Below are 16696 nucleotides of genomic sequence, written 5' to 3'. Positions count from 1 at the left end.
AAAATCGATGCGGATTTAATGCGGATGCGGATGTGGAACAGGTCGGTACAGGAACGTCTTAGCATCGGCGTAAGTGCTAGACTGCTGGGTAATTTAGTCATTAATCAAAAAAAACCTATTAGAAATGAGCAGTCAAGCGTGAGTGGGACTTAATGTACGGAACACTTGGAACGCGAGTCCGACTCGCACTTGGCCGGTTTTTTGAAATAGAAATTACTAAAATGTAATATTTGACGTTTTTTATGGTACTATCTTGACATCCGCATCCGCGGATGTGAGCCTTTAAAAATCCGCATCCGCATCCGCATCCGCGGATGTCAAAAAATCGGCATCCGCAACATCCCTGATAAGAACCTAGCTTTCTCGCTCAAAGATTGGGCATAGCAATCCAGCGCGGGAACGCTGCCTGCGTGATGGGCACCCTACCAAGGGCTCAAAATATTCATAGGCATTTTTAAGTTTTACTTTAGTTATTTTAATTGTAGTTAGTTTTAGTTTTATACCACTTTTCATATAATAAATCAGTTTTTTCTTTAGAACGTAGGATATTTTCTGAAATCGTATCTTTTAATTATCTACTTACCAAAGTCCCTAAGTAACTGTGCCCGATCTCATCCTCTGAAGTATCTTCCGACACCAGGGTCTGCCTTTTGAACCTCATAGTTACACTACACCACACTCACTTAAAAAAAGGGAAAAAGTGTAGCAAATTTTTAATTTACTCGTAAACAAACTAAAATGTATCACATTTTTACAATGATTCCTAAGTTTTTTTTTAAATTGTTGATTAAAAAACTAAGTCGGTGGTTAGTACCCGCCGGCCGGACCAGGTAAACTGCACTAATATCTGCTCTTGCGCATGAAGCTGAAACTAAGGCTGCGTACACGCGGTCAAACAACTTGTGAACTCAACTGTGATATATATATTATACTCAATTTTAAAATCTACGCTACTGGATATTAATGTTATAATCGCGTGTGAAACAAAATGGAGTTAGGACGCTTTAGAGAATATAGAACCCGCTAAGTCTTAAAATGTCTTATGTGTGTGTGTCTTATGTGTTATGTTACTTATGTAGTTGAAACTTGTGACGTTCTTGAAGTAAACGGTAGGCATATTAGCAGTCGTTATCTTGGTTAAATATTTCGTACGCGAGCCAAAAGGAGCGTAAGTCTACAAGAAATTTATATATAATAAGTCTGTCTACAGACGTGTCTTATAGACTATGTATAATACTTGTGCATTTCGATGTAAATGTACTTTTATCTACCAATTTTATTTAATATACGTGCGGTTGTATTTTTTTATTAGCAATATTATTTCAAATTCAATCCAATGAGCATTTATCATTTATAACAAAAGTAAACTACCTATTAAACTGTGAAAGTGTAGAATATATTATTATTGAATACTTGAATAGTCTTAATAGCCCTTATCTGACCGTAAGAACATATAGTTATCTGTTATGTGTTATTGTTTGCTATTGTCATAAACATATTTGGTGTGATTTTATTATCAATTGTCCGCAAAAAATCCCGAGTTAGGTACCTATGATGAGAATGAATTCAAACTGTCAATGTAATTCATTCAGTAAAATATAAACTAGATAAGTACCTACTTTGTGGCACAAATTATCAATACTAATAGACACGATATTCATCAATAAATCAGGGTCGCATTTTACTTTATTTTCTGAAAATAGTATGTTAAATGTATGTATGTATATAACTTTTGAGTTTATCGTGACCTACATACATACAGACCGACGCGGCGGGGGTTTGTTTTATAATATGCAGTGATAATGATATAATAAGGGTTTGGTAACGAATTTTCAGTAGAGTTTCATTAATTATCATAATTACCACACTCATAATGGCCTCATGAGCTCTATTTTCTGATTATGGCCGTTGCTGGTAATGTAGATGACTAGGGAAGGGGAACTAACTAATTAGGAATATCGAGTAATCGTGATGAAAAAATATCGATAAAAGAAAATATGGGAATATTTGTACTTTTTTAACGCTAATCATTTGGAAAAAAATATCAGGTAAAGCTACTTACACTATGCTTGAAATGAGACGTAATAGGTTTTTATTTAGACAGCACGAAAAATTATGGAAATGATTTAACGAGTTTTTTTTATGCACTTCAATATAAATTTAAGTAACTCATAAAAACTAGTTTGATGTATTCAAAAGGTACATTAATACAAGATACAGTACGTACCGGCCCCCCTTTTTTATATATCTTGCGTTTAATTTAAATAATCACGATTATTTAGTCGTGGCGCTAGTGTGCACGTTGATGGGCTCTTAATCGAATAATGGGAAGTCGGTGTTTAGGTCTTTCAGGAGGAAAATGGAAACTCGCGTAATATATTTACTACATGACTATATTTTCATTACCAGTCGGTACAAAAGCTTAAGAGTAAGTGATTAAAACTAAAATCCTAATCTATTAATTGATCGCGCCGGTGGGCTGGCGGATTTGCTGCGAGGTTTTTGTCAGGCGCTCGAATTCTTCAGGCGTTCTTCAACATGCCCCCGCGCGCTGAAAGCTGGTCTTCTACGTAGTAGCATCAGCATTCAGCAATGGACAAATCTTGGAGAATGCCCTTCTGACTACTCCATTGGCAGTGCGCACATCGGCTACGCGATTAATTCCATCATGTCCAGGGAAAACTGCAACGATGCGGCCCAGTCTCCACTTCAAAGGAGGAAGATTATCTTCTTTCAGAAGAACCAGAGTATTCTGGGATAAAGAGTCTCCGGCCGCTTGCCATTTGACCCTTTGCTGCAGGTCTGAGATATATTCCTTGCTCCAACGGGTCCAAAAGTGCTGGCGCAGTTGTTCTACCCGCTGATAGCGCGTTAAATAGTTGAAGGAGTGATCTCGGTAATCAGGAGCTGGCAGCGCGGTCAGTGGACGGCCGATGAGGAAGTGTCCAGGAGTTAGTGGCATCAGGTCGTCGGGTTCCGTTGACAGAGCGGTGAGTGGCCGAGAATTTAAAATTGCCTCGATCCTAACTAGTGTCGTATTAAGTTGCTCGTAAGTGAGATTGGAATTGCCCAGCACTCTAGTTAGGTGATGCTTTGTTGACTTTACACCCGCTTCCCAGAGACCGCCAAAGTGTGGCGCGTAAGCGGGCAAAAAATGAAAGTTCGTTTCTTCATTGGACGCACTTTCAGCAATAGAATTGCAATTGGATTTGAGGAACCTTGATAATTCGTTGTATGCGCCAACAAATGAGGTCCCGTTGTCTGAGTAGATATTAGCGGGCTTTCCTCTGCGCGACATAAATCTATTTAAAGCCATCAGGTAATTATTGCTTGTTAGGTCACCAACTAACTCTAGATGTATGGCCTTCGTTGTAAAGCATATGAATATGGCGATGTACACCTTTACTATCCTACAACCTCTTCCCTGACGACTAGCCGAGCTAATGGGACCGGCGTAGTCTACGCCTACATTGACGAAGACGTGGCCTTCGGGGGACAACCGAGTTTTAGGTAAATTGCCCATCAAAGGGCTAAGTACGCGTCCCTTCATTCGAATACATTGGACGCACTGTCTATAACATAACTTAGCCAAATTGCGTCCTCCTATCGGCCAGTATCGCTCTTTGATGGTGGCTAACAAAAGCTGTGGTGGCGCGTGTAATAAATGCTTGTGCTCGAAATTAAAAAGCAACTTAGTAAATTTGTGAGTGGACTGTAAGATGATCGGATGCTTTTGCTCATATGGAAATTCCGAGTTAGCAAGGCGACCACCAACGCGCATGATTGAGTTTTCGTCCAGAAATGGATTTAACTTTAACAGTGGACTACCCTTAGGTAAATTTTGAGAGTTAAGCAGTAACTTATACTCGGGCAATGATTCCGCTTGTGATATTTTGATCAGTAGGTTTAATGCGTTTTTTAAATCTAGATCGTTTAAATATTGAGTAGTTACCGGCATGCTTTTACAAACCGATATGAAACGCAAGATATACGCTACAGAGCGTTTTAACCGTAAGAAATTTGAAAACCGTTCAAAGTCAATGAAAGTCTCGTCTTGAATGAAAGCGGACAAGGTTATTTCTGTTCGAACCTCTGGTAAGCTAGAGACTTCTGTACACGGGTTTTGTGGCCACGTCGAAGCATCACGCTTTAGGAAACTAGGACCAGACCACCATAAATCAAGTGAATTTAATTCCTCGAAACTAACACCGCGAGATACGTGATCAGCAGGATTCTCGTCAGTCGGAACGTGTCGCCAGGAACTATTGCCTGATATTTCGAGAATTTCGGCTGTACGGTTGCGAACAAATGGCTGCAACTTGCTTGGTAATGTTCTGAGCCACGCGAGAACTATAGTTGAGTCGCTCCAGAACGTTGCGCTGCTGACTTGGGCTCGAAGTGAATTAATAACCTTTTGATACAGCCGAGCACCGACTAGCGCGCCGCAAAGTTCAAGTCTGGGAATGGTTAAAGGCTTTATGGGAGCAACTCGACTTTTGGCTATAAGCAATCGCACGAGAACCTCTCCTGCACCGTTGACACTACGGGCGTAAACACAAGCACCGTAGGCTCGCTCTGAGGAGTCGGTGAAAATGTGCAGTTCCAGACTCTGGTAGGAGTCACACAAAACTCGTCGCGGAATGCGGATACTATTAAGAAGAGGCAGGCTTGAAACTATATCAGCCCATTGTTTTAAAGTTTCAGGAGGAAGCTCCTGGTTCCAAGAAAGTTTGTGCAACCATAATCTTTGCATGAGTATTTTCATTTTAATAACACAAGGACTTAAAAGTCCTAAGGGATCGAAAATCTGAGCAATGGTTGATAATATATCCCTTTTAGAGGTTCCCTTAGGAGCCGAGATTCCGATGGGGAAATGTAACTGGTCCGCGTCTGGATGCCAGCCCAGACCTAATGTCTTGCTTGACTCGGATGTGCCTATGTTTAAATCTTTTGATTCAGGAGAGAACGAGTTAATTAAGCGTGGGTCGTTAGATTTCCACTTTCTTAAATGCATGCACGCGGCAGCTAAGGCTTCAGTGATTCCTTGTCGAAATCTAACTACCTCGTTGAAATCATCTCCTCCGGTTAGTAAATCATCGACATAAAAATCGTGAATTATTATGTCAGATAAAGGTTTATCTTGGCAATCTAAACCTATTTGTTTTAGACATCGACATGCTAAAAATGCTGCGCTAGCCGTCCCATAACTTACGGTATTTAGCTGATAGGTCTTTAAAGCGTCAGACTCATTTTCGCGCCATAGGATCAGCTGTAGCTTTCGATCGTCAGGATGAAGAAATACGGTCCTATACATTTTTTCAATATCTGCAGATATTACGTATTTATGCTGTCGAAAACGTATGAGTATGGACAGTAGGTCATCTTGGACAGTTGGTCCTACCATTTGCAAATCATTCAGCGAAACACCGGAAGAAGTGGGACTGCTAGCATTAAAAACTGTCCTTAATTTGGTAGTCGTGCTGTCCCGTAAAATCCCGTGGTGGGGTATAAAATAGGTACCCGTACCCGAATCGGTAGGTACGTATTCGGACATATGACCTAAAGCGTGATACTCCGACATAAACTCGACGTATAGCTTCCTAAATGATGGTCTATTTTTCCACCTACGCTCTAATGATAAAAAGCAGTGTTTGGCTCTTTGAAATGATTCGCCTAACAACTTAGGACTTTGTTTTAAAGGCAACCTAACACAAAAACTTCCGTTCTTCAAACGAACAGTGTTGGCCTGAAAATGCTCCTCACATAATTTCTCTTCGTGAGAATATTGAGACGACTGATGGCTAACTTCCTCCAGTTGCCAAAAACGCGCTAATTGGTTTTGAAGGTCGTCATCAACGGTTGAGAGAGCATTGTTTGAATTAACTGTCACGAAATTACATTTTATGGATGATGATGACATAGTCGATTCGTTGCGTCTAAAAATAGGACCGGAAACCAACCATCCGAGTTGAGTTTCCCAAAGTATCGGCAAACCGTGACCCAGTTTAATTTTTTGACATCCTAACAAATCCCAGAATAGTTCGGCCCCAATTATCATATCGACGTCAGCCGGTTTGTAAAAATACGGGTCCGCTAAGCATATGTTTGATGGGATATTTAATTTGGATACGTCAATTCTATGAGAGGGAATAGCGTCTGTAATTGAAGACAAAATGTAACAGTTTAAATCTGTTGCGAACCTCTCATTGAGCGATTTAATTTCGACCCGACACCTTTCAGATAAAGGTGACGACTTTTTGTTTACACCTATGAGACTTTTATTTACAAAATCAGTTGCCAGGTTTAACCTATTATACATTTTTTGAGACATGAGACAAGACATACTGCCATTGTCTAAAACACAGCGAGCGATGTGCTCCTGTTTATTTGCATCGTATATCTTTATAAGTGCAGTTGATAGCAGTACGTCTTGTTCCCTATGTCAATACGAAGACGAACTACTCGGCAACACATTTGCTGACAATGCAACCTGGGCCGACTCGACGCCGGCGGGGGACGGGAGCGCGGGCGCAGTCTGCTGGTCGACACCGCTGATAACGCTCGTGCTATTATCACTGTTTAATGTTGATCTAGGTATGCCCTCAGATATGTGAATTAGCGTATGGTGTTTGCGTTTGCATACCTTGCAACCAGTTTTCTTACAGTGATTGGCATAATGACCACCTCTAAAACAGTTAAAACAAACCTTATAGTTAGGTAGTGATTGCAACCGAGCCGTATTACTTAACGCGAGGAATTGCGCACAGTTTGATAAGCAATGATCGCCCTTACATCTCGGGCACGGCTTAGTCGCCGGCGGCTGAGTTTTGTTGTTATTATTACCTATTTTATCTTGCACGGCTATCATAGTTTTAATTTTAGTTGCACCTTTAGTGTGTTGAAGTGACTGATTTGATGATAATTCGAGTGTTTCGAGTAAATCAGCACGGTTTTGTAAGAAAGTTAGGAACTCCTCGAAAGTAACTGTTTTGTTTTTATCTAAACCGCCTTTGAACTCTTCCCACTCACGAAATGATTTTGTGTCTAACTTCTGTGAAATTAAGTGAATGAGAAGTGTTGACCATTCTTTAACGGGTTCGCCTAGTGTTTCCAAAGAACGAAGGTTTTTGTTAACCTGATCTATGACCCTTTTAATGTGGCTAGAAGATTCTCGTGCAATCGGTTCAATATTGAACAAGGCCGATACATGATTATGCAGCAACTGGCGCTTGTTGTTGAAGCGATCACATAGAAGTTTCCAAGCCAACGCGTAGTTGTCAGACGAGAATTCCACCGACTGTATGACGACTGCTGCGGATGCCTCCAGGGAAGTCCTAAGGTAATGAAATTTGTTTATGTCGTCAATGCCGTCGTTGGAGTGAATGAGGCTAGTAAAGGTGTCGCGAAAGCCTAACCAATTTTCATAGGAACCATTGTATTTTGGCAATTGAATAGTCGGTAACCGAACAAGCTTATTATTTCCTTTACGCGATGATTGGTCGCTTGCGGCTGAGTTGAAACTCGATTCTTGCTGTTTGGCGTGTTTGGTCAATATGTCTTGTGCCTTAGAAAGTAATTTAAAATACCTACTTTCAAAGTCTGCTCGCTCAGATAACTGAGCGTCAGAGTTGCTCGAACTGCACTCAAGTACCAATTGAACCTCATCATAACGGCCATACAACGACTCAATTTTGCCCATACGCAACTGTAATTCATTTACCTCAGCCGATGTCAGTGAAGCAACGTCCAAATCATCCATATATTTCTCAAAAATGGTTAGTCGGCCTTTATAGCTGGCCCGCCTAGCAATTAGCTCTTTTTCTTCAGCCATTTTTGGGAAGCGAGTGTAGTCAACCTGGAATATTTATGTTACAAATTTGAAAAGGAGAATAACAATCAATTAAAGTGCCCTAGCAATAAGCAAGCAAAAGTTAACGTTACAATTTTAAGGTTAATCTTAGATTCACGTTAAAGCACTTGAAATTAATTTAAAGATAATGTTGATTGTACATTTGATTTTTAACTAATTATAATTAATGTTGATGGCAAGTGCAGTGTAAGCTTTAAACGTTTAAGTGTGAATAGTAAGCGTTCTGATTTTGTATATCTATTAAATTACTTATTTTTTAAACTAGTATTAGGTATAAGATTTTTTATTAAATTAATAAGTTGTAACTAAATCAGACCGGTACACTTAAATTAAATCTAAAGCTAAGGAACAAAGCTTAACACGTGGATACTAACCTTGTCACAGAGTTAAATTACGCTTATATAATACCTGTAGAGTGCTGGATTAAATTTAATACACACAATTAGCACTGGATTACCACTTTTCTTTACTAAAGTCTTGTAATAAATTAAATCTCGACCACTTTAGACGATCCTTTGTCTCTTCTTTGTTCGAGATGATGGTGCCACCCGATGCCAATTGATAGGTAACTCTCCAGTAATTCCACAATTCCTCTTGACCGTATTATTTTAGTCGCTGGTATCTTCCATCCGTGTCGTAAGGACCATGTTTAGGTCTTTCAGGAGGAAAATGGAAACTCGCGTAATATATTTACTACATGACTATATTTTCATTACCAGTCGGTACAAAAGCTTAAGAGTAAGTGATTAAAACTAAAATCCTAATCTATTAATTGATCGCGCCGGTGGGCTGGCGGATTTGCTGCGAGGTTTTTGTCAGGCGCTCGAATTCTTCAGGCGTTCTTCAACAGTCGGTCTAACAAAAGCTTGTAAAAAGCGATCATTCCAGACAAGCTTTAGGTAGCGGAACCTAATAAAATCTACCCCATCCTTAACACTGACTCGTGCATGGTCCGGTTATCGATAAAGTTCCCATCACTACATTTATCGACATCTCGCACTAATTAGTCGATAATTGCGCGCGCAAATCTCGACTCACGAGTTATCAGGTGATTTTTCGCAAACCATTCGCTAAACGACGGTCAATGCCTTATCGTAATGAGTATGATTTATGATGACATGATGTTATGAATACCTATAATCTTTTAGCAATTAATTTTAAAAGAAATTCTTTTGATAATATATTTTTAGGGTTCCATAACTACTTCAAAAGGAAAAAAACGGAATCCTTTATACTCGTTTCCTTCGTCTACTAGTTTCTTTTACACTTCTACTGTAGTTGGTCAAACCAATTTGTCAGTACATAAGAACCAAAAAACAAGTGTGCGTGTAAGACAAAGATAGTATGATTATCTCTGTCTATGTTTGAAATGAGACAGTCCTTGTGACAAACTATAGTTTATATTATCGTCTGTCAGAGTTCCTATGGCCTCGTCCTGTCTCCGTCATTGGATCAGCTCGATGGTACCATATTATTGCATTGTGATCCGACATACATAGGTACCTATGCTAATTATCAGCTTCATCGGAAACCGGGAAGAGGGGCAAAAAGATGCAAGATTTTATTACAGACAAACAGACAACGGGACAGGTGAAACTAAATAACACAAATACAAATTCTTTATTCGTCGATCATAGGTGTACACAACATAATATTGCATATTATGGTACATATTATGGTCATTTTTGGTACAAGCTTTTATCGCTGACTGTACTTTTCTTACGACAGACAACTAATACTCATCGAGACAATTCTAAAAACCCCTAACACAATTAGGTTGCGTTTGTTTCATCACAGAGTTCTTATGGCCACCTCCTGTCTCCATCATCAGATCAGATCAGCTCAATGGTACCATAATATTGCATTGTCACCCGACTTACATGTGTATGCAAAATTTTAGCTCAATCGGAAACCGGGAAGTGGATCAAATTTAACTTGCAAGATTCCATTACATATAGTTACATACAGGTCGACCTAATAAAAGCTTGTTAAAAAGCATTGTAATGAAAGCTTGTAAAAGAGCTACGATTTTGCACCAAGTCCTAGTAAGTAGTAATGTATTATCCTGATTAACAGTCCGCCGGACGATATCGGCCTGTCAGTTAGAAAAAAAAGTTGACAGTTCCGAACAACTGCCAGGCCGATATCGTCCGGCGGACTGGTAACCAGAGTCCATTTCTATTGTTGACCTCTGATTCCGAATGAACAAATTATACTTGCAACAACAAGGACCCCACGCATTGTAACATTCGGGTCTCGATTTAAAACCAAAACAGCCGCATAAAACATTTTTCACACCACCTATTCGGAAAAGAGCTTTTTCTTCCCTGCTAGGAGGGATCAAAGTGGCACTTGTCCTCCCTGCTAGGAGGGATCAAACACTTTTCTGTTCTAGCACACTATTATTAATTTTTTTTGCACGTTATTTTTTTAGCTTAAATAATCTGTTTAAGCATCAGATTGTGTCAACACTAAGATTTTTTTATTTTCCTCATAGTTGATGTGAAAAGCAGCATGTGTCACACGGTATCAAAATTATTTCGTCTTGGGCGTTAACACTTGAATCCCTCATTACGCTCAGGATTCAACTTTAGAATCCTTCACTACGTTCGGGATTCTATTGTAGAATCCATCGCTTCATTCAGGATTCAATGTACGCCCTTGACGGAAATACCTATAATATCATTTTGATCCCTTGTAACACAAACTACTATTTCAACATGTTTTTACCTTCTCATAATTTGAAGGATTTAAAAACAAGTTATATAAATTTGTTTCCCGAAGGTCATCCCAATGACAGATCCTTGTGAATGTGGCGTTTTCAAATAAAAGGTACCACATTGTCGATAAGGATGATTTCTAATTACGTCCTTATAGAATTAACGCTTTATTGACATCCAAATCCAACAAAAAAAATTGCCTTTTCTTGGATACGTCGCAAGATTATCATTGAACCACTTATTTATTGCAATATAATATTTAAAACTTTCGCGTTTTGAACACATATTAACTCACATTTATAGACGGGTCTAACGCGAATTCAATTACCTGTATTTACCGACGTTTCGACACAGGTTTCACTGGTCGTGGTCGCGGCTAACTGATGTCCCAGCAAAATGTCAAAACAGACATTGCATTGGAGATTTTCAAGGGTACACAAAATTGCGGGTTTTTCTTTTTTTATGGTCATTTTGATCAATTAGGGTGCCAATTTGATAATAAACATATTTAAGTACTTTTTGAGTGTTTCGCGAAAAAACTTATTATAAAAAACTGATATAGGTACCTACTACGTCTTTTTATGAGTCTCCGAGTTTTTGTGACGGAAAAAATAATATTATCCGTTGCATAATAATATGCTGTTATAAAAATAAGTTTTTTTTTGTAAAAAAAAGAAAAACACTCTTAATACAAGCTTACAACAGACTTTATTTACTGGGGGCCTAGACAAGATGACAATAGGCTATCGCACTAATATGGAAGAGTGATAGAGACAGAAAGCGTTTCGTTGTCGTAGCGCAAACGATTGTCAACTTGGTTGGTATTTTAATTTTAGTTTTTTAATACTTAGATATATTTTTTCTGCACTGTTTTTCTTTGTGTACACTAACCTTTAGGCTATTAAGATGTATTTTACTAACATTACGGATTATGTTGGTCCGAAATAAAATAGTTATTTTCGATACAAGTGCGAAAAAGAGGAAATTCAAAACGAGTGGCGATAAATTGAAACACGACCGAGGGGAGTGTTTTAAATCGACACGAGTTGCGAATTACCTATTCGCACGTGTATCGAACAACGTTTTACAGTACATATGGCACTTTAAAGTTTCGACATCGCACGAAAAGTGCTATTTTACGCACTAGTGCGGAAAAGTAGCCCCATATGTACTGTAAAAATGTTTTTATGGCTAGGCCCCCTATTTAGGTATTAACTATTCGGTGAACATTGCTCAAGATAGAAAGGCGTTGAATAATATGAGATTTTTCTAGATATTATACGCTTAAACGGTTTCGTTGTTTCGTAATGTACCGTTATTCGATTAATTTCGTTATTTGAACCACATGATGATAAAAGTCAAGTAGGTAGCGGGACTGTCATCAATTTTGACGTAGGCACCATTATCTACTAAGATAACTAAGATAAGGTGACGCGTCAAACAGCTGAGAACACAGTGGGAGTATAACACAGTATCTTGACTTCATACATGTAACATTCGTTTTAAATATTTATCTACGAATAAAATTGGGAGTAATCCCTGCCGCTTCTTTCCGCTACCGCCCTACGCGACAACATTTTCATCTTCATCCCTTACGGCTCGGCCACGACATTGCGCGACTGGCGACGGCGGCGACGGCGGCGATGGCATAGGTGGGAACGAAAGGTCCGATCGCTGTGTCTCGCGCCACCAGCCGTCGGCGGTTGCCGCCGCCGTCGTCGCGAGTCACGCAATGTCGTGGCCGAGCCGTTAGTTGGTTAGCAGTCCTCAACTGTGCGTTTCTCCAGGAACCTCCTGCATCGCACATTTAAACTGTGGAATGAACTATCGCCAATGCATGAGTCAAAGTAATGAACATAATGCTTGTGTCAATCCATATGGAACAGATTACGCGCGGAAGCGTGCGACCGTGAGTCCACTGGGACTGTGTCCATTGTTGCACGTCAAATGTCGTGTTAGGTGCAGGTATACCTAAGTCGAGGTACTGAATATAATGCTTGTGTCAGTCCATATGGAGCAGGTTACACGCGGAAGCGTGCGACCGTGAGTCCACTGGGACTGTGTCCATTGTTGCACGTCAAATGTCGTGTTAGGTGCAGGTGTACCCAAGTCAAGGTACTGAATATAATGCTCGTGTCAGTCCATATGGAGCAGGTTACGCGCGGAAGCGTGCGACCGTGAGTCCACTCTGGGACTGTGTCCATTGTTGCACGACAATTGTCGTGTCTTGGTCTCTGAAGGATTTGAGTTTTCTTGTGCATTCCTTATGACGTTGAGAAACGGGCCCCAGTGCCCTGTTTATCAAAAGCTTGTAACTTGTAATACAAGTGGAAGTTCCTTTTTGATCGCTTTTGTTAGAAAGGGACTTCCACTTGTATTACAAGTTACAAGTTTTTGAGAAACGGGCCCCAGGTCACAATTCTCAACTGGTGCTCGTAAAATTGTGTGAGCAGGTTCAATAATTAACTAGAAATTTTTGAACTTGCTTCGATTCACTTTCTGTATTTTTTTCAAAATGGCGCAGTCATTTATTCAGTTTTAAGCTATGCTCGGGAGGTCTACAGCTCACAGAGCCACTAGTTTTATTTTACGCTTTAGCAACTACCACTCTTAGGAAATAGACTTATATCGACGATATATATTGTTTTCGAGCTCCCGATATTTCGACACAGTTACATGCATCTTGTGTGTGTTGTGTTGTTCCAGTTACCCGTGAATAAGATACATGTAACTACGTCGAAATATCGGGAGCTCGAAAACAATACAAAAGGTAATCACGGTTCATATGCCGGTCGATATAAGTCTAGTGAAACTAACCGTGAATCATTCAAAACTGTTACTCGTAGGAAATGCCTCAGAAATCGTGCCGTGTCGGATGGTACAATGAGCACAGTACCGTCTTCCCCTCGACAATTGCCCATTATGCCGGCTCCTTCGCTCGCGATAGTAATGCAGCAAGTCACACGTGACTTAAGTATAGGTAGTATAGAATAGCAGACCAATTTTCTCAGTAACATTAAAATAAATAGACGTAGAAATATTTCATTCATTCATGAGCACACTCGAGATGATTATACATAGGTACGTATAAGAAAAACTTAAGAAGGAGAAAGCTTGGGCAAAAATGCTTTGGTATAGTGTGACATAAAGTAGTAGAAATAAAAAAAATAAACTAAAAATTCCATACTAAATTGTTGCCATGTTTAAGCATTTTACGTCAAAGTGACAGTTACGTAGGAAGTGGCGCCCTCAATAATTGTCTACACAAGCTATAAGTATGTCCGGATGTTCTTCTCTACAGGTCGCAATTTTCAACCGCTTCGCGTGAAATTTTGTGAGCAAGGATGGCCATTTATTCAGTTTTAATTAAGTTATGCTCGCGAGGTTTCAAGTGTGCCGCGGACTGAAAAACATTGGGAACCCCTGAACTGGTATATTAAGATTATTAAGCAATAATTTGTCCGAATCACATGTCCAACCACGCTAGAGAATATAATTACAGAATCATTTGATCAGATAAGTATATCCTCGAGGAAAACGCAAGCTACGGGCCCGGCCACATGTCAGCGGTGCGGCGCCGCCGCCGCCGCGCGGCGCGGCACCGCAGAAATCTGCGACGCCGCAAACCGCTCTGCGGCGACGCCCGCCGCAACGCAAAATTTTGCGGTGCCGCGCTGCGGCGCCGCAAAGCGGTGCGCGGCGCCGCGCGCGGTGCCGCAAAGCGGTGAGTTTCGCCGCGCGCGGTGCCGCCGAGCGGCGTGCGGCGCCGCAGATTTCTGCGGTGCCGCGCCGGTATTTTCTTTTGAAATGATTTGCATCTTCATTCATTATACGAAGATATGGGTTCACCCAAAATTTTCTTTTCAATTGTTTTTTTATTTCTGCGCCTTCTTAATAGCGCTGGCAGTACACCGAGAAATTCAGTAAAATGCTGCAAATGATATTAAAGGTATGAAAATCGGTACGATTGATCTTTAGGATATTTGAAACAATTTGACCCGAAGCACCATTAAAAAAAAACGAGATGAGTTACCTTTTTTTTGTATGGAATTTTTAAAAAACTGTTTTGAAACCTATCGTGTGTGGTATTAAACGAAAGGGCTTTATGAGCCGATTCCAAAAATATCATATCATTACATTTTAGTCATTTTTTTAGGGTTCCGTACCTCAAAAGGAAAAAACGGAACCCTTATAGGATCACTCGTGCGTCTGTCTGTCCGTCCGTCCGTCTGTCACAGCCTATTTTCTCCGAAACTACTGGACCAATAAAGTTGAAATTTGGCACACATATGTAAGTTTGTGACCTAAAGACGAACATGTAACGTAAATAAATGAATTTTAAATATGAAGGCCACTTTTGTGGGGTAAAAGAGAAATTTAAAAATAAAGTTTTTCAAACTATATCGTGTTACATACCAAATGAAAGAGCTCATTTTGAGAATCTCAAATCTATTTTTTTTATAATTTTAAGATAAACAGTTTAGCAGTTATTCAAGAAAATAGGCAAAAATGACCATTCCTCCCCTTTATCTCTGAAACTACTAGGTCTAAAATAATGAAAAAAATACACTAAATAGTTCTTAACCTGTAGATGACAGGAAAACCTATTAGAAATGTGCAGTCAAGCGTAAGTCGGACTTAAGTACTAGTTTTTGATCCGACCCCTACGGGTTTTTTAAAGACATTTTACTCACTTTTCAATAAGTTGAAATTTGGCACACATATGTAAGTTTGTGATCCAAAGACGGACATGTAACGTACACAAATGAATTTTAAATATGGAGGCCACTTTTGGGGGGTAAAAGAGCAAATAAAAAAATAAAGTTATTCAAAATATATCGTGTGTGTATTACTGTGTATCAAATGAAAGAGCTCATTTTGAGAATCTCAAATATATATTTTTTATAATTTTAAGATAAATAGTTTAGCAGTTATTCAAGAAAATAGGCAAACAAATTACCATTCCTCCCCTTTATCTCTGAAACTACTGGACTAAAATTTTGAAAAAATTACACTAAATAGTTCTTTACCTATAGATGACAGGAAAACCTATTAGAAATGTGCAGTCAAGCGTGAGTCGGACTTAAGTATCAGTAAGTAGTAGTAAGTATTTTGATCCGACCCCTACGGGGTTTTTAAAGACATTTTACTCACTTTTAATGAAGTTAAAATTTGGCACACATACCTATGTAAGTTTGTGACCCAAAGACGGACATATATGTAACGTAAACAAATGAATTTTAAATATGTAGGCCACTTTTGGGGGGTAAAAGAGCAAATTAAAAAATAAAGTTTTTTAAACTAAGATATCGTGTTACATATCAAATGAAAGAGCTCATTTTGAGAAAAGTTTGTAAATTTCTGTACCTAAAAGTGTTTCAAAATAAAGTTTATTAATTTAATTATTAATTAAACTTTGGAATGATCATTTTAAGATAAATAGTTTAGCAGTTATTCAAGAAAATAGGCAAAAAATGACCCTTTCCCCCCCCCCCCCTTTATCTCTGAAACTAGGTACTGGGTCTAAAATATTGAAAAAAATACACTAAATAGTTCTTTACCTATAAATGACAGTGTAGGGTATGCCAACAATTGTAATATGTCGGGTAGTTATATAATAAAGTCAGTTAGTGCCCAGCTTGCGTTTTACTTAATACATTCCATTGGCGCAGTCGGGATTTTTAATTAATTAGCGAGTATATACGCGTTTTCGATTATCTAAGTGATTATATAGGAGTGTGGTGTGCCGCGCATAATAAGTTTTTGTGGATTGTAAAATGCCAATCGGTAAAATCGAAGCGTTCGATCTAAGCTCTAAGCAATGGCCGGCTTACGTACGACGTGTCAAACAGTTTATTTTACTAAACGAAATTAAAGACACTTTAAAAGTGCCTACGTTAATTACCGTGGTTGGTGACGCGACTTACTCGTTAATGTGCGACCTTTGTGCTCCTAGCCACCCAGAGACAAAAACATTTGATGAACTCGTCAAGTTGGTTTCCGATCACCTCGAGCCGCAGCGCTCAGAAATCGCTGAGCGGCATATTTACCGACAACGGAGGCAACAACCTGGTGAAACGCTGACGGATTTCCTACAAAGTCTGAA

General features: G+C 39.4%; 1 protein-coding gene across 1 annotated transcript in view; it reads right to left on the bottom strand.

The window, feature by feature from the left end:
* The window catches only part of LOC134658522 (chloride channel protein 2), a 68866-nt gene extending 68143 nt beyond the window's left edge, over positions 1 to 723 (bottom strand). Inside the window, exon 1 of the mRNA XM_063514209.1 lies at positions 584 to 723. Within this exon, the coding sequence (XP_063370279.1) occupies positions 584 to 661 (78 nt within the window). The 5' untranslated portion in view covers positions 662 to 723. The remainder of the gene's footprint in view (positions 1 to 583) is intronic.
* Between the last annotated feature and the right edge of the window lie 15973 nt (positions 724 to 16696).

The sequence above is a fragment of the Cydia amplana genome, chromosome 22, assembly GCF_948474715.1.
Source record: "Cydia amplana chromosome 22, ilCydAmpl1.1, whole genome shotgun sequence".
NCBI classification, from domain to species: Eukaryota; Metazoa; Arthropoda; class Insecta; order Lepidoptera; family Tortricidae; genus Cydia; species Cydia amplana.
Note: the sequence above shows the minus strand (reverse complement) of the source record. Positions and strands in the feature narration are given on the sequence as shown.